Genomic DNA, 24,728 nt, shown 5'->3' on the forward strand with positions numbered 1-24,728 from the left:
AGTCGCAGCAGAGGCCAATGAAGAGCTGGCCTGTCAGGGTCCTGCCTCCCACCCCAACTCCAGATAGAGCTAGGTTCTGGGTACTGTTTGGGGATGCAACAAGAGGAGGGACTGAAAACAGGGACTACATTTGGATGTCTGTGTTGGGGGACAGCCTCTGGTCCCTGCTTCCATCCGGCTTAGGCAGCTGCCCATCCACAATCCCAGCAAGAAATGGCATGTGTAGTATCTTTAGAAATAGAATCAGTGAGGGGTGCCTGGCTGGCTCTGTTGGAGGAGCACGTGACTCTTGATCTTGGCGTCATGAGTTCGAGTCCCATGATGGGTATAGAGATTACTTAAATAAATAAAAACTTAAAAAAAAAAAATAGAGTCAGTGAGGCTCGGTGCTTGGGGAGAAGGGGAGGGATGAGGCATGAAACTGAAAATAGGAGGACTAAGTGAAAATCTGCACATTGAATGCACCCTTTTCCTGTGTCCAGTCCCGGAGCACTGGGCAGCCACGTATAGTGGGATGAGAGTCTGCATACCCAAGAGAAGAGAGCCATAGGTGCTGACGTCTGGGCGTTTCTACTGGAGGAGTTTGCTGTGTAGTGAGGTCCAGCAGTTAGCAGCCCTACAAATCTTCAGGAGAGCTTCCAATCAGTTTTTTAATACCTTGTTTTTAAATATGAATGGAAAGCCCAAGATTACATGACATTTGAGGAGAGAGAACTGTCAAATAGGAAAAGGGACACAAGACAATGCAAAACTCAGAAGAAAAAAGTCAAAATCTAAAAGTAGAGCAGAGAAAAAGATGAGAGGAGAGAAATGAGAAAATTAGAGGTTCCTTTAAGAAAGTCCGCCATCTGACTAAGAGGAGAGGACAGAGAAAGAATGGAGGGAAGAGAGAGACTGACAAAGAAGTCATGTGGAAAGGGTCGCATAACCATGTGGTCCGTAACCACATTCGAACCATAACCTAGGTTTCTCCTAGGTTGTGAGATATTTGTTTGCAGTCAGGCTCATGTTTGCGCTTGACCTTTACCCATCCGATACGTTCACTCTAATGGTAAAGATTTGAAATGAAATAAAGAAGTACTCAAGTGAAAAGGTAGTAGGAACACAAGCCTCTGGGATGGAGTCATCATACACTGTGAAACCTCTGATTTAAAAGCATGGCAACTTACAGGTTTTGTATAGTTTTGTTTTATTCCAATGTTTTTTCTTTCTCTGTCCCCGCCTCCCTCCCAACGTTGTTAATAAGCCACTTCTCAGTAATTTGCTTTACATTTTCCACAGTGCTTTCTTACTTGGAAATCTCCAGATGATGATGAAGATGATGATCTCTGTTTTGTCCCAAGTACTGTCCTAGGTTCTTTACATCTCTCACCTCCACCCCTCAAGGAACGAATGGGTTGCATCCATTTCATTGATGAAGAAAATGGGGCTCAGAGAGATTACATGGGTTTTGCAAGATGACGTTGCTAGTTAAGTGCATGAGCTGGTCAGGTCTGAGTGACTCCAGGCTCTGATTTTTTCCCTCCCATCATATCATTATGCTTCTTTCTGCCATGCACTATATACAATAATATAGCACCTAAATTTTTATTTGGACTGCAGGGTGTGTTAAGAATCTTTTTGAGGGGTGCCTGGGTGGCTCAGTCATTAAGCATCTGCCTTCCACTCAGGTCATGATCCCAGGGTTCTGGGATCGAGCCCCGCATTGGGCTCCCTGCTCCTCGGGGAGCCTGCTTCTCCCTCTCCCACTCCCCCTGCTTGTGTTCCCTCTCTCGCTGTCTCTCTCTCTCTCTCAAATAAATAAATAAATCATTAAAAAAAAAATCTTTTTGAGAGGCGTATTTGCCTCTTTTCCCTTAAAAGAAGTCCTTATATAAATGTTATTCATTCAAAAATAGATATATTAAGCACTTGCTTTGTAGCAGGTACAGTGTAGTCCCAAGTGCTTAGATTTTCAGGCTCTCTGGGTGATCCCGGCAGATGCCCAGAACAGCATTGAAGGAAGAAGCCATTGTGGGGTGGGGGGAGCTCAGCCTCAGCCTGAATTGGAACAAGATTGTGAAAGGGTGCTTTGCCAATTGTTAGTAATTAAAAATAAAAGCAGTGTGTTAACATATATCTTCCTGTGCTACTCATTTACCTTAATTTATGCAGTGGCATTTATAATTTCTCCAGTCTCTAGTAAGATATAAAATAACTGATTTACAGTGTTTTAAATTTCTTTAGTTTCCAGACTAGTTGTCATATAGCACTTCCCAAGGAACTATTTGACTCCCTTGCTCAGATCCTCATCTCAGTTCAAGGAAACTCTGGTTTAGTGTCTTGGTCTCAGTTCCAATTTCAAAGTCCTGTGCATTTGAGAAATAACTTTTTTTCCTTGAGGGTTTTCATTTCCCCCTTTCCTTAGTCATATTCAACTGAGTGCGAGTATGTCGTTTAATATTCTGATGGAGACTTTGGAAGTTATTTTTATAGTTCAAAATTGCAACAGTATAGCTATTCAGGTGCATTAGCTCCTAGAATGATATTTATGTTTTTAAAAGTAAATGCTCATGAAGTATAATTAATAAGCTTTGATTCAAGAGTTGACTGTGGTAGTTTGTAGACAACTGTGTATGCTGGTATGCTTTGCTTTATACAAGTAGAAAGTCACTAAACAGGTATATATCAGTTAAATTGCACAAAAAGTTCCAAATATAATAAAATTTTAGATATAAAGACATAAAGGACATAGTGCTGAAAATATCAAGGTGTTTATTTTTATAATCTTGAGTTGGAGAGATTTTCTAAATATGTGAAAGCTCAAGTCATTACAGGAAAAAGAAAAGATTGATAGAATATTTCTGTTTGATAAAAGATACCATGAGCAAAGTGAAAAGGCAAATGACAGACTGGGAAAAGAGCTTGAAATAAAACAAATGATTAATATAAAAGTTCTCCAAGTCAATACAAAATAAATGAACACTCAGGAGAAATAGGAGTAAAGAAAATAAAGCTCACAAAACAACTTCTAATGGCCAAGAAACATATAAAACTAATTTGTCTCAGTAATCAAAGAAATTCACATTTAAACAAGATATGATTATTCACCAATTAGGTAGTCAGAGATTGCTGTATCTGTTGGGGTCCAGTCAGGAAAACACTCTGCATTAGGTATTTCAAACCCTGGGGTATTTGTTTACAGGGAATTGGTTACCCACTTGTTGGAAGGCTGAAAGAGCACAAAGGGAATGCTGAAGAAACCCAGAAATTAGAAACTGTATAAAGCTGCTCTCACCCACATGGCTGGAGAGACGAAAGGGGAAGAGGTGGTATCACCAGAACCTAGGACCTTGGAAGGGGGCCAGGATGAAGCTGGTGAGGGGTGTCTGAGGAGCCCGTAAAGCTCGGGTAGAGAGCGACAGAAGCGCCTGGACCAGTAGCTAGCGTGTGTTGCTGCTGGTGGAGGGAGGGCAGCGGTAGCAGGAACCTACAAGGGGTGTCCTCTCCCCGCCTCCCTCACACCTAATCTCCCATCAGTACCTCCCAGTAGCAGCTGGCAAGGGGTCCTAGGAAATGTTGTTTGCGGACCCCCGCTCCAATATCAGAGTCTCGGGGCTGAAGACAAGGTCCCTGACTGGCATCGGTGTTAATAATCAGGACTGGTGTGGGGTACTGTTTGCATACACTGTTGTTAGGAATGTAAATGGGTTCAACCTTTTGGGAAGACAAGTTGCCAATATCTATAAAAATTTTAAAGGTGAATTCCCTTTGTCCCAACACATCTGTGTTAAGAAATTTATCCTATAGAACTGGTAACCCAAGTACGGGAAGATCGATGTACATGATATTCCATTGGGATAATTCATATGATTTCAAAAATTGGAAATCGCCTAAATGTCCATCATTAGGGGATTGGCTAAATATATTGTGGTATTTCCATTTCATGAAAAACACGGCCATTAAAAATAAGAGTTTTACCTAAGTTATTGAGTGATAAAAGCATTATTACATATGATCTTTTCAAATCCAAGAGAGTCACAGTATTGAACCTAGCATGGTTTTTCAGAAGGTAGCCGCAAACATAAATTTAGATGTAACAAGTGCAAAATTTCATGTGTTGTAGTTTGTTTTTTTCTCTCAACAGTTATGAATGCAGGGATGAGGAAATATTTCCTACAAGCTAATGATCAGCAGGACCTAGTAGAATGGGTAAATGTGTTGAACAAAGCTATAAAAATTACAGTAAGTATTTGTGGTTTTGTTTTTTTTTTTTAATTTTTAATGTCTGGAAATAATCTTGACATTTTGAAAATATACCTGCTGAGTGTCTCCATTTTATCGACGGGTTGCATATTCCAAGTTTGTTTAAAAGGCAGATGTTTATAATGTGAATATGTTTCCTTGTACAAGGTGACTATCAGCCCTTAAAAACAGCCCATGCATAAATGCCTTTTGAACCCATTATGTACCTAATAAGATATATATTAGTGTAGATTTTAATCACTGCATACAGTAATGTTTCTAGGGTAAAAATGCATGTTGAGGATGTTTTTTCTTCCTGAGTAGGATAAGGGGTTTCCTGCCACTGACCCAGCTACTGGGCGTCGGCCTTCCTGTCTTCCAGGCCATGGCAGGGATTGCTGTGGGATAGGGTAGAGTTTGAAGAGAGGAGCAGGAAGCAGAGGTGAAGCCGTGGAGTCGCCACAGGGATAGGGAGTGGATCTGTCAAGCTGTGGCGGCCAGAGGGTCCTGCCCTCATGGTCCCGGGAGTCTGTCTCAGGCTCTAAAACCTGCCTGGCCCCCTCTTCCTCCTTGAGCTCCAGGCTGGCTGGCCTTGCACGCCTTTTCTGTGCTCCAGCTTCCTGCTTGCCACCTGCATTTCTCCTTTTGGTTTTCTGTTGAACAGGAATATGTATTGATTATCTGCAGCGTGCCAGGCCTTGCCCTGCAGGTTTTACCCAAATTATCTGGAAAAGTGAGCTTAGAAGAATTGAGTAACTTTTACTGGTTTCACAGCTGGTAAGAGGTGGAGCCATGAGCCAAACCCAGCCCGTTTGACTCTGGAGCCCGACCCTGAAGCGCAGTGCCTTACTGCTTCCCCCAAAAAAGAGCCCTTTCCTCCTCTTTTGTTCCTAAAGCAAAAACCAGACTTTTCTGAGAGCATTTACTAATGATGATAGGCAAGTTAGAGAGGTTCTGTGCCCTGATTCTACCTCTCCTTGCTTGTTTCCTCCTTATTACACACTTGTAGAGAAGAGGATCTGGAAGGAGTTCCTGTGTGAGGTTTGTGTAAATTGAAGTGTGTTTTTACTAAAGTGCAGTTATTTACTGACCCTAAACGACTCAGCCCTGGAAAGACACATGCTCTGAAAGTTAGCATATGTTAGTTACTTGATAGTTTCCATCTGAAATGAATGATTCCATATTTATATCACAACACAATAAAGAGTTAATATAACTAAAGCTGTTCTCAGAGTGAAGTCAGAGTTTTTGTCTTGCACCAGCACAGCTTGTTACCACATGACAGAAAACACCCACGCAGTGCATCTGATCTGTACGTGAAGCAGAAGTTATTTTAGGTTTTGTGCAGTTTCAGGAAAGCAATTTTTTGAGCTGATTCACAAGGACATATTCTTAAAAGGTCTTAAAATTGTTTTAAGCTCAATATATATACTTTTAATGTGAAATTTTCTTTAGAAAGACAGTATCTAGTAACTTTACTGAATTGATTCATTTATTACAATTTAAAATAATAAGTAGCACTGGTTTCTTAGTGCTTTAAGGGAAAAAGTAGTGAATAGTCTCAGGCTTTTTGCCCTTTGGGGGGGCGGTTCTTGAATTGCAGTATATACGTTATTAATGGTGTGAAACCATCTTCTACAGATGACACTGTTAAGCTTATTCAAATGCAAGAGAAACTCAGGTTGGGTAATGTTTCAACGTATAAAGACTTGAATATGAGCTTTTGTGGTTTTACAGCTTTATTTTATATGTTGAAATTTTTATAGCTTTTAAGCTAAATCAGTTGATAGTCATGCTCTTATAATTCATGTTTTTTGTAATTCACATTTAGAAGATAGGAATACATAAAAGATACAGAAATCCTTAGCTAGTCAACAAAGTGAATAGTGATATTAAAGTGAATTAAAGTGAATATAGAATTGATAGCATTTACTAAAGATCCATCTTAAATAAACATTTAACTTACAGGATAGCAGGGAGAGAATTTCCCATGCTTACATAAGGTACATTTAATTTTTTTCTCTAAAGAGTCTTGCCAGAGGGCGCCTGGGTGGCTCAGTTTGTCAAGCATCCGACTCTTGGATTTGGTTCAAGTCTTGATCTCAGGGTCCTGAGATCGAGCCCTGTGTCAGGCTCAGTGGGGAGTCTGCCTGAGATTCTCTGCCTCTGCCCCTCCCTCTGCTCACACACACTCTCTCTCTCAAATAAAGAAATAATATTTAAAGAGTCTTGCCAATTTTAATGTCATATGCATAAATACACATGTAAATGTATTAGGGTGTGGAATCTAATTTGTCATACTTTCCTATGGAAATTGCCAATGATTTACATGTAGATTTCTTTGGAAAATTAAAATTTACATTTTAGTGTATGTGTAGTTTATGTTTCTATGAAATCGCTCCAAATGACATTTTGGCCAACTATGTAATTTAGTAGTCTGCTGAGTACAATGTGCTATATAAACTTAAAACTTTTAAAAATTCATAATTAGGTTTTGGAAGAATGTGGTTTCAGAATAGGGGTGGTTAGGGGGTAGTGGTAAGGGAATGGTGATTATTAAACTACTTCCTAATTATAGTACCTGTCATCTTAATGGACTGTCCTTTGACACCCTGGTCTGTGGCTTTCCTTACTTTCCTAATATCTGTATGCATGTTTATTGGTGGCTGCCATTTAAAAAAATTTTCCCCCTTATTTGAAAAGAGAGAGAGTCAGTAGTGGAGGAACCAACCCTGAAGGGAGTATCAGTGACTAGAGTTGGGAAAATCAAATTTTAAAGTATACTTTCAACTAACTATTCATTTATAGTAATAACAGTATAAATATGGTGGTCTTTGGTCCCTTACTGATTGAGGAATGTCCAAGATGTATATGGTATATTCCTAAGCAGAAACCCACTATTTTAAAAAATAGTGCCTTATCCCCACTACAGATTTTAATTTAAAAATTAATATTAGATTTTAATCTAGAGATCAGTGTTTTTGAAATTGTGGCCAAAATTCTACAGTTTTTTTTTTTTTTTTAATTGGCAGCTGGGGACAAGTAGAGTCAGCTGAATGTGGGACTTTGGTCCTAAGAAAATGGTAAATCTGCCACAGGTGCAAGGCCTTCTACTTTATACCTGTGTTCTTCAGCTGACAGGTCATGGATAGAGCCCTCAGAAGGCTCATGGGTACTCAGTAGTTTGTGTTCGAACATTTTAGGTTTTAGTGTGTAAGCCCTGTCCTTTTTCTCCGATTTGTTCATCTCTTCATTCTCTGACTATCTTTTCTTTTTCTACTGTTTGCTTGTGATCCTAACAGACCACAAGCAAACACCTCATAAAAATACATGCAGATTTCTCACAGAAAGAGCTACAATACAGACAGAAAGCCAGAGAGAGGAGGAAAGTCAGGGGCAACGAGCGTAAGCATGTCCAGTGTCTTTGACATTTGCTATCTGCCTGGTGAGGTCATTTTTCTGATTCTCATTCAATAGTTGGCTGGGTTTTTTTTGTTCGTTTGTTTTGTCCTGAAATTATGTTTATTTTAATGGCTGAATTTAGACTGATATTCAGAATTTTTAAGAGTATTATTTGTAGGTAGTTTGCTTATATTTTTCTTGTTTTGGGAGAATGTTTATAGTTTATTTTTTTAATTGATAGGAAATGTTTAATATATTAGTTTCAGGTGTACAACATATTGATTCAAAAGTTCCACACATTACTCAATGCTCACCACACAGTTAATTTTTATTGTAAAGTACAGTTCTAAGTTAATTATTGAGCTCTAGCATTGGAATTATGCCATACTTAGCATTTTATTTTATTATCAGGACAAATTAGAAGTAGTGGGATTAACAGCATAGAGAAGGATTTTTAACATATCATTTCTGGAAGAAAAATTTAAAAATCAGTATAAATTTCAATGTATTTTTAGGCTGGTATTTAAGGTTTTTCTTAGGAAATGTCCATATATATAACTAAACTCTCAACTTCCTAAAAGAAGGACTAACTTCATATGGTCACCTCTTAGCACATTTCAGCTAACACAGTTGAAATGTGAGTTGAGCTCTCTGGTTTGAAATTCTTCTAATGCTGTGTTCTGTTCTTAATGGGATAACTTGGCCCCATTTTGTCTGTCATAATTGAAATACATGATGCTATTCATTCAAAACATTAATAGGCTTCCTTAGATTGTTTCTGGGTGTGTAGTGTCCTTCGTAGCCCCTTCACTGTCATGTCATTATGTGAATCTTGTCGAGTAAAATTCTAGCCATTATCTGTTGCCTTTAAAAAGCTCCAAAATGTGCAGCCTCTTAGAAGACTTCTGGAGGCATTCCCTGGCAGGGTTCATTTCTCTTCCTGTTTCCTTCACTTTTGTTCCTGCCAGTGACCTGCCTTGTAGTGTAAGTATGGCCTTAGGCCTGGGGAGAAAGCCTTGTGGGGAAGCATCTCCAGGAGGGAGAGGTAGGGGGGAGAGAGGAGTTGTGGAAGTCACCCAAGAGACAAGTTGTGTATATCCATAAATTATATTTATGTGGATTGAGATCAGCTTAAACACATTTGGAGCATGTTTGTCCAGTATTTCGTAAAGCCTTGTCTGCAGACCCCACTGTCCACCTGCTTTTCCCCAGACCTGGTGGGAGAGCACAGGCCTGGCAGCAGTGTTTCTCACGCTGGTTTATGAAGCACCCACCTCAGAAGCCTCTGGAGTTCTGCTGAAAGTGCAGCCTTGTCCACACCACCATGACTTGATCGAGTCAGAATTTCTGGGTGTGCAGCCTGGGAATCTGAAGGTTTTAATAATGTTCCTAGTGGATACTTCACGAATGTTAAAGCTTGAGAAACCACACTGCTTTGGAATCATATTAATAAGTGGTTTGGGTCTTTGACTGCAGTGTGAATAGTGTCCCCTGGAGCTGTGCCAGTGCCCTGTTACCGGGATTAACTGTAGGGCAGGCAGGTTATTTAATTTTAAATGTTTTTACATCATGACTATGGTGCTTATTTGGAAGGAGTTGTCATAATGTTTCTGAAACACTGTTAAGATCTTCAGATGCCCTTTAAATCAGTGGAGAGAGATTAACTGTCATGCTCAACATCACATCAGTGCCAAGCATATTTTATTACATTTTATTCATAGCCAAAAAAATCTATATTTCAAAATAGATAGTCTCTTGATAGAAATATTACTTCGCCAAGTACCTTGTTTCCGGATTAGGCCACATAAGAAAAGTTAAAATGTATGTGAAACATTTATGATGCCTTTGATTCCCCTATAGTGAGGTACTTGTGAGTCTGCTAAGTCATATCTTATTTATGTGAGGTACTTGTGAGTGATTTATCATTAATACAAGTATTGGAATTTCTTTTAAAAATTTCCAATAAGCTTTAAGTTATTTTGAACATTTTGACTTCTAGTTTATGTTAAGTATCTTATTCTTTTTTTCCTGCTGATTTTGGATTCATCCACTGAGTCAGTCTTTCAACATTTACTGAATACTTACTATGTTTTCAGTAGTAGACTGTTCTGACACCAGTAAAGATGGATTTGGCATGATCCCTGTCCTTAGGGGTGCTGCAGAATCCTGGGCAGGAATGAAGGACAGGGAGAGAGAACATCATAGTGCTATAATCCAGTTTCAAATTCTCTAATCAATAGGAAGTATAGTATAGTGGTTGAGTGTAGAAGAGAGTTACACGAATGTAAATAGAACATGGTACAGTCAGGATCTAAATCTACATTTCTTCATGCCTCTGAGCCTCTGTTTTCTCATTGCAAGAGTGGAGATACCACCCTATGCATAGGGTTGATCAGAGGATTAAGTGGGAGAAGGTATGAAGTAGTACCTGCCCAAGTAAACACTTAGTAGATGGTGGCTGTATTGTAAAGTATTACTGAAACAGAAACATTAGTGTGAGAACTCAAAGGGGTACACACACATTATACATAATTTTTATGTATGTCAGTTATATATAAGTGGACGATTAGGTGGATATTCTGTGATAAAAGAGGGTCTCCTAAATAATGCTGGTTGCAAAATGATTCATTTATGTATTATTTTAGGTACCAAAGCAGTCAGACTCACAGCCTCATTCTGATAACCTAAGTCGCCAGAGTGAATGTGGGAAGAAGCAAGTGTCTTACAGAACTGACATTGTTGGGGGCGTGCCCATCATTACCCCAACTCAGGTAATACATTGGTTAGTCTACTGTGTGATGGTTTACCTACTTTGTAATGATTTTTATGTTATAAAATAGAACATCTATACTGAATTAATACAGTAGTTAATTAATTTTAAAAACTTCCTATTTGTTTCTTATTTCAAAAGTATGTGTTTATTATGAAACATTTGGAAATCATAGATACACAACACTTAAGACTTTTCACGTTTTCTCTGAGCCTTTCTTCTTTATACTTTGTCGCCAGAAATGGAGATACTTTGTAAACAGCTTTTTTCACTTATATCTCAAACATCTTCCAAGTCATTAAAAATTAATCTACATCATTTTTAATGACTAGTCATTTTGCCATGAATTTACCATAGTTTATAAATCCTCTGTTGTTGGACAGAGTTCCTTTTCCTTTTGGAAACAGTATGAGTAGGAAAAGCCCACTCTTCCTCCCCCACACTACCACACTCACATGCTGCTCACATCAGAGGTGTGGGGTTCTGTGACAGTGGCTGGGTGTCCTACAGTTTAAGTCAATTCTGACAGCCTGGATCCCACAGGTTAAGGGCTCTGTCCTCCAAGACCCCTACATCCCTTCACATGCCAGTTGAAAGTCCAGGTTGTTACCTGCGCTTCTGACCGATGGGCTGTAAATGGGAGGTTCCCATGACTTTGTCCTCAGATTTGATTAATTTGCTTGAGTGGCTCCCAGAACAGAAGAAAACAGTTTATTTGCTACTTACTGGTTTGTTATAAAAGGATATAATAAAAGATGCACATGAACATCCAGAAGGGCGTGAAGGTTCTGTGCCCTCTCTGGGACTCTCCCAGAACCTCCCAAGTGTTCACCAACCCAGAAGCTCTCTGAACCCTGTACTTTCGGGATTCTTATAGAGGCTTCATCATATAGGCATGATCAACTCTGTTTCCAGCCCCTCTCTTCCCTCTGGAGAATGGCAGGTGGGGCTGAAAGTCCCAAGCTTCTAGTCATGACTTGGTCTTTCTGGTGACCAGCCCGCACCTAGGAGCCCACCCAGAGTCACTGAATTAGAACAAGAGATGCCGGCGCCTGGGTGGCTCAGTTAGTTAAGCGACTGCCTTCGGCTCAGGTCATGATCCTGGAGTCCCGGGATCGAGTCCCGCATCGGGCTCCCTGCTCGGCGGGGAGTCTGCTTCTCCCTCTGACCCTCCTCCCTCTCATGCTCTCTGTCTCTCATTCTCTCTCTCTCAAATAAATAATAAAATCTTAAAAAAAAAAAAAAAAAGAACAAGAGATGCCCCTAGTGCTTATCATTTAGGAATTTACAAGGGCCTTAGGAGCTGTGTGCCTGGAACCAGGGCAGAGACCAATAGGTATATATTTTCCCATCATCCATAAATGCTGTGATGAGATTCTTGTAGCATAAACTTTAGAGACATGGAGAATAGTTTTTTAAAGGATAAAGTCCTAGAATAAAATGCCAAATGAAAGAGTTTGCAAATATGTGTAATTTTTTAAACCTATTTTTCTGCAACCTGACCTAGGTGAGCCACACAGAGAACTGGAATTTTTACTCCGTTCTATCACAAAAGTGCTAATCTGCTAAGTCATATCTTATTTAGGTGTTATGAAAAATATAAATTTATAAAACAATTTTGAATGAAATGAAAACTTTTGAATAAGCTTAAATTTCTCGTGTTGCTATTGAGTGAATGAGTTTGTAATACAAATTGATTACCAGCTATTGAGAAACTGTGGGTCTTGAGGTAATGGGATTCCTGTTGCCAGCTGGACACTTTCCTTGTCTGTATGACTGTGTGGACTGAGAGGCCTTTGGCACTTTATTAATCTTTTAAATCGTTTTATGCACCATATTTTTCAGGTCTTCTGTCAGGGAAGGGTGATGGTGGAGAATCTTAACACATTAATTAACTAATTAGTGCTTTCTGTATTCTAAATGAAGGGTATATTAATGAACAAAAAAAAATCCATGCTCTAGTGGGAGCTTACTTTTTTCACCAGAGTTGGATAAAAGTATAAGCTAGTTGTGTGTGTGTGTGTGTGTGTGTGTACACTTTTAAAAAAAGTAATGATTTTAACATGTAAGACGTCTGGTTAAGTTAGAACTAGACTAAGCTGCTTTCACCTGTCTTACGTCTTAATGCTGATATAAGTGGTAAGACAGCTTGTCTATAGTTATATTAAGATAGTAGTTTGTGGGGCGCCTGGGTGGCTCAGTTGGTTAAGCGACTGCTTTCGGCTCAGGTCATGATCCTGGAGTCCCTGGATCGAGTCCCGCATCGGGCTCTCTGCTCGGCAGGGAGCCTGCTTCTCCCTCTGACCCTCCCCCCTCTCATGTGCTCTCTCTCTCTCTCATTCTCTCTGTCTCAAATAAATAAATAAAATCTTTTAAAAAAAAAAAGATAGTAGTTTGTATCTCTGGCTGTTTTAATTTTATACAGAATTAAGATTTCATTCTGTTTTAATTTTGGTGTAGATTATTCAGTAGGTTCTAGGTAAGATTCCATAGCAGCTGCCATATTAAAAAGATCCCCAAGAATTTTTTTTACTTTGTCATTTTGTAATGTAGCTTTTTAAATTTATAAAGAAGTATTTACTCATTATAAAAGCATTTAATTGCTATATTATCAAGAAAATGACAAATCTCATTTGCTTAATTTTTTCAGTTACTATTGGGTTAGTAGCAGTTACGTGCTAGAGTTACAGAATTTAAGTACATAATTCATGCTGTTGACCTGTCTAAATGTATAACAGGTTGAAAATTCCTCAAGATAAAACTTGAGTATTAGTTTTTCTCTTGAAATTTAGGAGTTCCTCAAAATACATGTTTGGTTGATTTGTGGGATTCTAGATTATAGTATGTTGCATATTATAAATAACCAGAAGCCAGTGCTTTGGGGACCATGAAAACATGAGTGTAGTTAGATCTTTTTTTAAAAGCACTGGATTTGGCAGGTAAAAAACAAAACAAAACAAAACAAAAAAAACAAACAAACCCTGCAGAACTTTTAGATTCTAAGAGCAAGGAGAAAATCTGCCGGCAAAGAGTTTTTATTTTTATTTTTATTTTTATTTTTTTTAAAGATTTTGTTTATTTATTTGAGACAGAGAGAATGAGAGACAGAGAGCATGAGAGGGAGGAGGGTCAGAGGGAGAAGCAGACTCCCCGCCGAGCAGGGAGCCCGATGCGGGACTCGATCCCGGGACTCCAGGATCATGACCTGAGCCGAAGGCAGTCGCTTAACCAACTGAGCCACCCAGGCGCCCCGGCAAAGAGTTTTTAGACTTGACATCAAAACCATAGTCCATAAAAGGAAAAATTGATAAATTGGACCTCATCAAAATTGAAAATGTTAAGAGGATGAAAGGAAAAGCTACACACTAAGAGGAAATATTTGCAAACCACATATTCAACAAGGCACTTGTATCTAGAACATGTAAGGAACTATCAAAACTCAGCAGTGAACAAATAATCCATTTAGGAAATGGGCAGAATTCATGAACAAAAGGTAAAAGATACACATGTGGCAGAGAGGCTCTAGAAAGGCTGTTCACTGTCATTAGTAAGTAGGGAAATGCGAATTAAGACTGCAGTGAGATATTACCGCACACCTCTCAGAATGACTCAGTTAATAACACAAATGCTGACTGCTGACAAGGATGAGGAGAAACTGCATCATTCGTACGCTGCTGGTGGGCATGTACAAATATGGCCACTCTGAAAAACAATACGGCAGTTTTTTATTAAATTAAACTTGGGATTATTATACAACCCAGCATATGTACTCCTAGGCTTTGCTCCCAGAGAAACGGAGACTTAGTTTACATAAATCTGTACACGAATGTTCATAACACTTTTATTCCTAATGGTCCAAAACAGGGAACAACTCAAATGCCCTTTAATAGGCAGAGGGTTAAACAGCCCATGGTATGTCCAGACCATGAGTGCTACTCAGCAGGAGGAAGGGACAGACTAGTGATACAGGGAGCTGCCTGGATGAGCCTCCTGAGAATGATGCTGATCTCATAAGGTCATGTACTGTAGGATCCATTTATGTCACATTGCCTGAATATCAGAATAATCAAGATGGAGAACAAATTAGGGGTTTCCAGGGGTTTGGGCATAGCGACTCTAACGGGGTAGCCCAAGGGAGCCATATAATGATGAACACTTCTGTATGTGGTTGTGGTGGTGGTTTTACACAAAGCTGCATGTGACAGAATTGCATAGAATGATCCAGACACAGAGACAAATGAGTGCCTGTAAAACCAATGAAATCTGGATAAGGCTTGTGGGATGTTCCAGTGTCAGTTTTGATAATGTAGCGTAGTTATACAGTTTCCCTGTTGGGGGAACTGGTTGAAGGGTACATAGGACCTTCTGTACTTTTTTTTTTTTTTTTACAACTTTCTGTATTAGTGAATATATAATTATTTCAAAATCAAAAGTTCACCCCCTTCACCCTCTAAAAAAAAGCACTGGGGGCAAAACAAGAGAAATAGAAATCTATGGTTTTATCATTGATGTGAGTGTTAATGATTAAGTATCTCAAATTATTTAGGAAACTCTTCAAAATTTGTGTTCCTAACTGAACTAAGATTTTAAGATTTTTTTTATTAGGGTGACAACAACTGTGCTTTGAAGCTAAACAAACAGGAAAAGAATTTCTTTATTTGCTTCATTTCAGAAAGAAGAGGTGAATGAATGTGGTGAAAGTATTGACAGAAATAATTTGAAACGGTCACAAAGCCATCTCCCCTACTTTACTCCTAAACCACCCCCAGACAGTGCAGTCATCAAAGCTGGATATTGTGTAAAGCAAGGAGCAGTGGTGAGTACCATAACGGTATGTACGGTAATGATGGAAAATGCATCTCCGCTAGCACTCTAACATACCAGTCATTTGCTTTGTTTTTTGAAAGACCCAAAATGAGAGACCGGTGTGCTGAGGAGTCAGGAGATAGAATAGGGGTGACTCTGTGTTCATAACTCAGTGCTGTTATTTTATTGGTCTGTGAGTGGCTGGATAAGCTAATGCTTATTACCACTGACCTTTAACTTTAAATGAGCTTTCCTAACAGTTTATCCCAGAAGGCTTTCCTATTGATTTTTCCTCCCTTGGGAGTGGGTCGTCAGAGAACGAGAGCTCTAGCAGGGAGTTGTCAGGAAAAGAGGGGGCAGGGGTGTGGGGAGGGGGAAGGCTCACTCAACTCCATTTGGTGTTGGGCTGACCTCAGTTGAATTCTCTGTGACCTTGAGCTGCTTATTTAACCTCTCAGTTTCAGTTTCTTTTTAGGAAAATTAGGTTATAAAACCTACCATCTGGAGATTTTTTTTTTTTTGGAAGATGTAAATTAAGATAGTATTAGCACAGCACCTGGTCCTTAGTAAGAGCTGTTAAGGGTTAGCCAGATCCTCTCATCCAGCCAGACCCATGGTGGGACGTTGTAGGAAGAGCAAGTATATTGACCAGTATTTCTGAGGTTCCAAAGTACTTTTCCAAAGTTTGTCATCCTATGTGAACCAAATCGTTAGAATTTCATGAGAAAATAAACTTTAAAGTTTGAAAATTTAAAAAAAAATTCTCTGAGTAAAGAAATAAGTACTTCAGACCCTACTGGCAGTTCTCTTTGACTTCACATCACTTTCTGGCAACTCATTAGCTTAGGTCAGCCATGGAAAAGTTCTTGCCTTTTAACCTTTAAGCTGAGGGAAATGAAGGGGAAGGCTGAGAGTCTCATGGTAGCAGGCCTACAGGTAAAGTCAGAAGTCTCATCAGGCAGTGACTCACTTGTGTTAATTAGGGCTTTTAGGGAGACATTTCTTTCTTTTTGTTTTACTCCCAAATCCAAATAACAACCCTTAGAGATACTGTAGTGCTTTCACGAAAACTGTATTTCAGTGACAAAAAATATTTGTACAAAGTAGGTTCACCTTACTAAATTTTTGATGCTTTACTACTAAGTATAAAGTACCTGAAGAAAGATTCTTTCGTTTTACAGATCTTACAGAACTTAATGTGGTTTAATAACATTTCCTGTGCTTGCTCTTGAACTCTTCTTGATGGCATTTACTTTGTGGGGTTGGGGGATGGGGAACTGCTTTTTTTTGTTGTTTTTTTACTTTTAGAGCATTAAAAATACGAAACCATATTATAAATTATAGGATACAAGCTGAAAGCCAGCCACCAAAGTTGACTTAGGAGTTCAAGACCTGAGTAGCATAAGAGATGAAGTTTCATGTATCTCCTCATCAAGGGAGGGTAGTGAAGTTTTTCAGTGCTTGACATTTCTGATTGTGGGCTCATATCAGAATAATTAAGCGGCTGTTAACATTTGACATTCTTAGAAATAGAAGTCTTATGTCTGTGTTCATCTCTGGTAGATGAAAAACTGGAAGAGAAGATATTTTCAATTGGATGAAAACACAATAGGCTACTTCAAATCTGAACTGGTATGTTGCTCTGTCATAAATGTTGCCTTAAAATGTTTGAGAAGAGTGTTAACACTGTGGTGATTTTAGTGTGTGTGTATAGTTTCTTGTCCTGTTTTCTATTTTTAAAATAATTCTGGTTTTGAGAGGTGCATACAGTTCAGTTTATTTGGTTGTGATGTTTTAATGGTAATTTTGTAAATACATCTTAAATAAAAAGATCATATCTTCAAAGGCATTTCACCTTGAAAGAATTAAAAATATCAGAACTCCTTAGTCTACAGATTTCCTCTAAAGGGGGGCGGGAGGAGATTGTAAGAAGAATTAAGACTCTCAAAGTCAACATTTTAACTCTGTATTTCTACTTTTTTTTCTCTGCCCTCTCTTGATATTTTTTTTTCCTGTTTCAGATTGACTTTTTAAGTTTCCTCATATAAGACCTTTTTATCCTATCTGAAGGTGGAACTAAAGATTGAAATTTTCTCTTTTAACTTGTTTGAGTAACGTCCTCATTTAAAATATTCTTCTCACGCCTGAGTTCTGCAACAGATTGTTGGATAATTTGGATGCTTTTTTAAACCTTACATGTCTGTCCTGGCTGTTCCTGTTTTATGGGACCTTTGCATGGGGATCATATACTTTATTTGAATGAAGGCACCAGAACAGCACTCTCCGGTAGAACTTTCTACACTGATGGAAATGGTCTATATGTGCATTGGCCAGGTTTACTGGCTACATGTGGCTGGTGAATGCTTAAAATACGGCTAGTATGACAGAGGAGCCTGACTTTATTTAATTCTAAAATTAATACGGATTGTTTTTAGTATGTTTTTAATTTAAATAGTTACACATAGCTAGTGGTACTGTATTGGACAGGAGACTACCAGAGAATAGGAAAGGAATATTTTGAGGTTCATCTTAGGTGTCTGTTCTTCTGGGAGGCTTTCCAGACTCCAGATTAAGTGCCTTCTCCTTACACACCATGGTGCCCGATGCCCACATCTATCATAATACCTCCCGCTGTGTTTTGTAATTGTATGCATACTTGTCTTTACCAGTTACTTATGTGAGCTTCTTGAGAGCAAAGATCTCTTTTATTTCTTTTTATGAACACAGCACCTGGTACTTGGTAGATAATTAATAAGTGTTTCTGAATGAATGAAAATTGGCATAGTATAGCAAGAATACCCATTTTAACATGGGTATTTAGCCTTGCTCAGACATCAGATTGTAAGAGCCTCAACTGGAAGTAGTAGTTACTTGGCTCAAAAAGTATCAGACTTGGTGTCTCAGAAGGCTACACGTGTACGTGGTTAGTAGGTTGATTCATTGCTTTTAATTAGTGGCAGTACTCTTGGGAAGAGGTAACGAGACAAGAACTATTATGGAAACATTTACTGAATTTTGAAAACCTGCATGTAGACATGATGCTATAAAATTTGAGATGAAAGAATACTGAACTAACAGATGAGGGAAATGATGCCATGCGTATGTAGGAATGTGTTAAGCATTTATAATGAGCACAGATAAGGCTGGAATCTAAGTATTTTTATAATTACTTTAATCCGTAACTAAGGTGTGCATTTCCCCCACATTTAACATTTCTGAAATCTCAGGGTGTCTTTGAGTTGCGGGGGCGGGGGGCGGGGGCGGTCAGGCAGCAGCTGTGTGGCAGTTGGCATTGCTTGCGTGTGCACAGCCCCTTGGGTAAGGTCTGCGAAACACCAGCGCCAGATCCTGCAGAGAGGGTGCTGACGGCTCTGAAGACAATCTCAGGGATACAGTGGGGCGTTCTTAAGAAATGCTGCATCCCCGGTTCTCTTAAAGACACAGAGAATGGTATGGAGTGAGAAAGGTTGACATTGATGGCTCTGAGTCAAAAACTGATTGAGAAGAGCTGAAATCCAAATGTGAAGTTTTAAAAAACCTTAGCCAGTTAATTTTGCTTATGTACCTACATAGGCTCAAGAATGATAGATGATAAAAATTGATGCTTAGCGCGTAAAGGGGCTCTTTTATAAAACCTTTTGATCATCTAAAAGTTTAAACAAAAAATAGATAGTATTCTGAACCCCTATATATTCTTCACCCAGATTTTATAATTATCAACACATGGCTAGTTTTGTTTCTTAGGTACCACCACCCACTCTCCCTTCATATTTTGAAGTAACTCCTAGACATATTATTTTCTCTAATTATTTTAGTATGTATTTTTAAAAGATGAGGTGTTAAAAGCTTTTTTAGTAGGTATGAAGGATTTAAGTGCACAATTAAAAAACTGGAGAAAATATTTGTAATATATATCAGGGAGAAAACATTAATATCCCTAAAGAATCTTAAAAATTGAGGGGGTCCTTCCTTACTGTCTGCCCTCTTTTCCTCCCATCAATCCCAAACAGTTCAGACCTACAGTTTCTAGCTGAGGCAGATCAATGTAGGTGTTCATGTGGTGAGCCAGGGGCAGAAGGAGCCACAGTGGCCTGGTGTGGGCAGTCAGAGCCCAAGAAGGATGAGGAGACCGTCCTCTTGGGGCGTTAGCCCAACATGGAAGAGGGAGAAGAGCACATCCACACTGGGAAGAGGGTGGTGGCAGAGATGGGAGAATGTTGACATATGTACTTATTAATAAAATAAGGAAATATATTAAAAGCCAAGTTTCTGTCAAAGGGAATAATAAGTATGGAAATGAGAAAACTTTTATATTAGATTGGAATTGATGTGAACATTTAACATATACAGATAGATGTAGAATTAAAAATGTATTCATGTGCTTACATATATATGCATCTAATATACTTTGTAGCTCTGTGCAACTGAAAAAAAACCACCATTTTCCCCTGAAAGAAACCTAGGCTTGTGGAGAAATGGCAAGATTCCAAAGCTTAAGACAGGAGAAATGATCAGAAACTAAGCCTGGGATGTCTTATATCAGAAAACAAGTGCTCATAGAATGCTAGGGACATGTCAGAAGGACCTAGATCCAACTTGAAAACATTCCACCTTACCATATTGGGGGCATTTTGAGTATCAAAATAAGTAATGATGGTAACAGATTATTGCCCTTTGAATAAAGTAGGAATCCATGAACCCACATAGATATAAATGAGTGAATGCATGAGTGTACATACATATGTGTGATGAGGAACCAGAGATCACAAAGCTTCAAAGTCCCTGTCTACAAAATACACATTAAGTACAAAAAGGGAAATAGCAACTTTACAGTGATAGAATTACTGCTGTCAGATACCACTCTAATCAGGTGATCAGATGGTTAGAGTGGACTTCAACAGTGGTGAGATGAATTAAAATTATTTACCACCTGACAGGATAGCTTGAGAAGGTTGTTGCCCCATTTCTGTGATGTTCCTGCCAAAGATGCCTAACCTGAATCTAATCTTCGGGGAGGATCAGACACACCCAAATCAGGGATGTTCTCCAGAGTAACTGCCCTGGAGCCTTCAGTAGAGTCAAGATTGTGGGAGTCAAGGACAGAATGAGGAAAAGAAAGATACGATGAGTTAAATGCAGTCTGTGATTCTGAACTGAATTCTTTTTAATAAAGGACATTTGGGGGACACTCTCCTGATTTCGATGGTTGTATTGTGATAAGAGGATGTCTTTGTGGGAAATACTCTCTAAATTGAAGGGCAGTGGGGGCCAGGTCAGCAACTCACTCTGAAATGGTTCGGGAAAGTTAGGTCTTTGTGCTGTGTTTTCAGCCTTTGTCTAAGTTTGTGGTTGGCTCAAAGTTTACAGAGAGAGAAAACCAATGAGGAAAATATCTGGTAGAAAAAGGAGTAAAAGACGTGAATAGACAGTTCATTTACAAAGAAATTTAAATGGCCTTTAAGCATATATAAGATATTCAACATCACTTGTAATTAGAGCAGCACAAGTTAAAACCTCACAGAAATATTACTTCTCATCTATCATGACAAAGCCATGGTTGAGTGAAGAGATGGGCTGTCCTCTTCCCCCCCAAACAAGTATAAATGCTATTCTCTAACAAAAGGAATGTGGAACCTTGGAGAGATGGCACATTTCAGAGGTGGGGCAGGGATAGGACGAGCTGAGCCCGGAAGAGCTAGTTGTGACAGAAAATAAGGAAGTGGCTCAGAGAATGATGGGGACATGACAAAAGGACGCAAACCCAGCTTGCAGGGGCTCCCAGTGCCCAAAACTCATACAGTTTGAGCACCTAACTAAATAATGATAGCAATGGATTACAACCCAGAGAATCAAAGAAGTAAATGGAAGGAAAAGCATTTCCTTAGAGCAAAATTCCAGCTAATATATGTAGATGAATTGATGGGGTTAGGAAAAAAAAATCAACATTCGGCAGCTACTACAGTAATGGTTTCAGGCAGGAATCCTCCCAAGTTTGATAAAACTCATGGGCAAAACAATGAAGGGAAACTGGGTATTCCATAGGCTCCAAGTATCTTCCCACAAGATAATAACGACAAAGGAGAAGAGGGTGACTTTCTAGTTACTGGCAAACATGACAGTAAGACATGAGGGTTAATGTCCTTGTAATGGGACACACCACTCTCATGAACTCCCTGAGAATGATGCGATGAGAAGAACATAGCTCATCTGTGGTTTCCCGCCAAAACTGTACAGCTTGAATCCAAGCATGGTTAACATCAGACAAGTCCAAATCAAGGGACATTGTACAAAATAACTGGCCTGGACTCTGGAAAACTCTAAAGGTTGTGAAAGAGAAAAAAAGACGGCAGAACTCTTCCACGGTCAAGGACACGAAGAGACATGACCGCTAAATACGAGGTCTGATTCAAATTGAACCCTGCAGCAGAAAAGCCATAGTTTTCCTGTTTCTGTCAAGGATACTGCTGGGCAGTTAATGAGGTCTGGAGATGGTCTATAGATTAGATAACAGTATTGCAGCAGTATGGAGTCTCGTAATTGGACCGGGGTTATAGAAGAGAACGTTCTTGTTTTAGGAAATACGCACTGAAGTATTTAGTAGTAAAGTGCATCCTATCTATGACTTGCCTTCAGACATTTCAGGAAAGGTATATACATACACACCATAGTCACATACATGAACACAAACAGAATGGTGTAGCAAACGTAAAATTTTAACATCTTGGAAAACAGGGTACAACGTACACAGAAATCCTTTATACTATTTTTGTAAGCCTTTTATAGTCTAAAATTATTTTAATTTTTTTCCCTAAGGTTTTATTTATTTATTTGACAGAGAGATAGCGAAAGCAGGAACACAAGCAGGGGGAGTGGGAGAGGGAGAAGCAGGCTTCCCGCCGAGCAGGGAGCTCGATGTGGGACTTGATCCCAGGACCCTGAGCTGAAGGCAGATGCTTAACGACTGAGCCACCCAGGCACCCTAAAATTATTTTAGAATGAACTATTTTGTAAAACTTAAAGGTCTGTAATTTTTTTTTTAAAGTGTCTGGCGTGGTTTGGCTTTTTCTTGGTGCTGCGTCAAGTAATGGTATGTCTCAGCCTTAGGGTATGATATTCAGTGAAATACGGCATATAGTATTTCATGGAATGCATAGGGTAAATACGGTATTCGGAACCAGTTGTGTCCTGTATCTAGTTTTGCAATCTTAAATGAGGTACCTAATGTGTGAGGCTTAGTTTCCTCGGGTGAATAGTGGTGCGTACACTGTGGGGTTGTGGAAAGTTTACGTGAGGTGATAGGTTTAAAAACTAGCAGATGCCCTGGCACTTAGTAAATGTTCAGTAAATTGTGCTTGTTAAAATAAGGTACTCATATAAGAGTGATATTCTTTAAATGACAAATGTAATTCAGAGAAGCTGGGCGTTTGCTACTCTGGTCTAGTACCTGAGCTTCTGACGTCGGGTGGTTCAGGAAGGTAGATACAGGTCTTGGACATGCTTCAAGAGAGAAGCACGGCTTTCATACAGACCTCCAGGTAGGACAACTACATCTTAAGAAGGATTTTAAGAATATACCTCATGTACCTGTTGCTTTTTTGCCAGGAAAAAGAACCCCTCCGTGTAATACCACTTAAAGAGGTTCATAAAGTCCAGGAATGTAAGCAGAGGTAAGCACCAGCTCTCACTTAGTGCCTGGCACAACTTACTAATACTCAGCAGTGCCTTAGTTTGATTGATGTGTGCAGATGATATTTTTCCGTGTTATTTCTAGTGTTATTTTTAACTCTTCATAGTTGGGGTATGCTCGAACTTACAAAATCCTCAGATTAAAGTATTGAGATACTTTTTGTTTCATTTGAAAACTAAAAGTTAAGAAACAATCCCTAGGCTTATTAATGGGAAGGAAAAATTTTAATGTGAACGACTTCTAACATATTTGACAGATTGACATATTACTAATTTTAGTATTTGGAAGTTGCTACAGAATAGGGCTTTATAAGAAAATGTGTTAACTGTGCCAGTGTTTCTTTGAGCAGACTGATTTATTAGCAGTTGAAAACTTTGAATTTTAAACTTCTTTTATGAATCTTTTTTAAAAATGTATATAACTATATAAAATATATAAAATTTAGTACAAGAATAAATTGAAAAAGATGCTAATTTGGTTTTGCTAGATTACACCAGTATTTTATCTCTATTTATTTTCTTGTTGACATATATTTGGTGCTAGATAAACAAGTGAAAGAAACACTATCCAATAACTGCTACTTACGTGCAATTGGACGTTTGTTTTTGTTGACAGTGACATAATGATGAGGGACAATCTCTTTGAAATTGTAACATCGTCTCGAACTTTCTATGTGCAGGTGAGATACTTCTTTAGAGATTATAGATCCTCCTACCAAGAGATTAATAATTTTAGAGGTGAAATAAATATAAATAAACTTGTTGCTTATGTGAATAAGAAAAGAAAAACATGACAACTGTAATTCACAACTTAAAAAAATGTTATATATAAAATTATTGGTAGGTCATATGTTCAGCAAATGGGGTACTCTTTGTTCTGAATTGGCAGAATAGAATTAAGTAGTATTTGTGGGAAGGGAAATGCTGTTTTAACTTAGATGCTAACTTTCAATTTGGATTATTTTTGCACATAATTTAGAATTCTGATTGTATCATTTTTGGTAATTTTAGAAATGGGGTCTAAAATACCCATAATAAAAATAGATCACACTGGTGGTAGATAGGCATCTTGTGTTTAAGTTTAAAATACACTTTTTACTTAAACAGCAAATTAGAGTGAAAGGTTTTTTTTAAAGAACACTTGTTTTTGTTTTATGACAGTTGCATATGATTATTGCATAAAATTTGGAAAATATAGAAAAATATGAAGAAAAGGGTATAAAACATACTAAATCCCACATTCAGGAAACCATTCTTATTTTAGTGTCTTTTTAAAAGCATATATTTTTATAACAAGTGGGGTCATATGAAGTACACAGTGATATATTCTGTTAAATATATTACAGTCTTTTTTCCCCACATCATTAAAAATTCTGTAAAAACTTTTACAACTGCACCGTACTCTAGTGTTTGAATGCTCCGCAGTTAAACTGTTTCTCTGCTCCTCTGTAACTGATTATTCACATAGTTTTTGTACATTTACTATGATAAACAATGTGGTGAACATTTTTGTGCTTAAGTTTGCCTGGATTTCTTCTTTAGTTTCTAGATCAGGAATAACTGTCAGAGCATAAACCTCTTTAAACCCCCCTTTTTGCCAAATTTATTTCTAGATTTGTGCTTTACCTTTGCCTGCTTTGAGTTTTTCCTTTAAAAGTCCTTGTTAGAATCATTGGTTCGAAAGAACGTGACGTAACTTAAAATCTTTGAACACAAGTAAAGGGCAGTATCTCTACACCCCTCTTAGGTCCTGTTTAATTGGATTTAAAGTCATAGTAAAGTTTTAAATTCACATTGGAAAGCAAGGTCCTATCAAGGAATATGATACTTTGGAATATGA

General features: G+C 38.5%; 1 protein-coding gene across 6 annotated transcripts in view; it reads left to right on the top strand.

Annotated features, from left to right (window-relative positions):
- Nucleotides 1-24,728, top strand: part of PLEKHA1 (pleckstrin homology domain containing A1) — a 56,015-nt gene that overhangs the window by 25,522 nt on the left and 5,765 nt on the right. For 5 of the 6 annotated variants that reach the window (XM_035030558.1, XM_035030595.1, XM_035030577.1 and 2 more), the window contains 6 exons: nucleotides 4,127-4,224; nucleotides 10,272-10,397; nucleotides 15,069-15,212; nucleotides 16,766-16,834; nucleotides 22,805-22,869; nucleotides 23,505-23,568. In XM_035030558.1, the coding sequence (XP_034886449.1) occupies nucleotides 4,127-4,224; nucleotides 10,272-10,397; nucleotides 15,069-15,212; nucleotides 16,766-16,834; nucleotides 22,805-22,869; nucleotides 23,505-23,568 (566 nt within the window). The remainder of the gene's footprint in view (nucleotides 1-4,126; nucleotides 4,225-10,271; nucleotides 10,398-15,068; nucleotides 15,213-16,765; nucleotides 16,835-22,804; nucleotides 22,870-23,504; nucleotides 23,569-24,728) is intronic. The other variant, XM_035030585.1, reaches the window with a different exon arrangement.

This window comes from Mirounga leonina, unplaced genomic scaffold (assembly GCF_011800145.1).
Source record: "Mirounga leonina isolate KUSES-001 unplaced genomic scaffold, KU_Mleo_1.0 Mir_114, whole genome shotgun sequence".
NCBI classification, from domain to species: Eukaryota; Metazoa; Chordata; class Mammalia; order Carnivora; family Phocidae; genus Mirounga; species Mirounga leonina.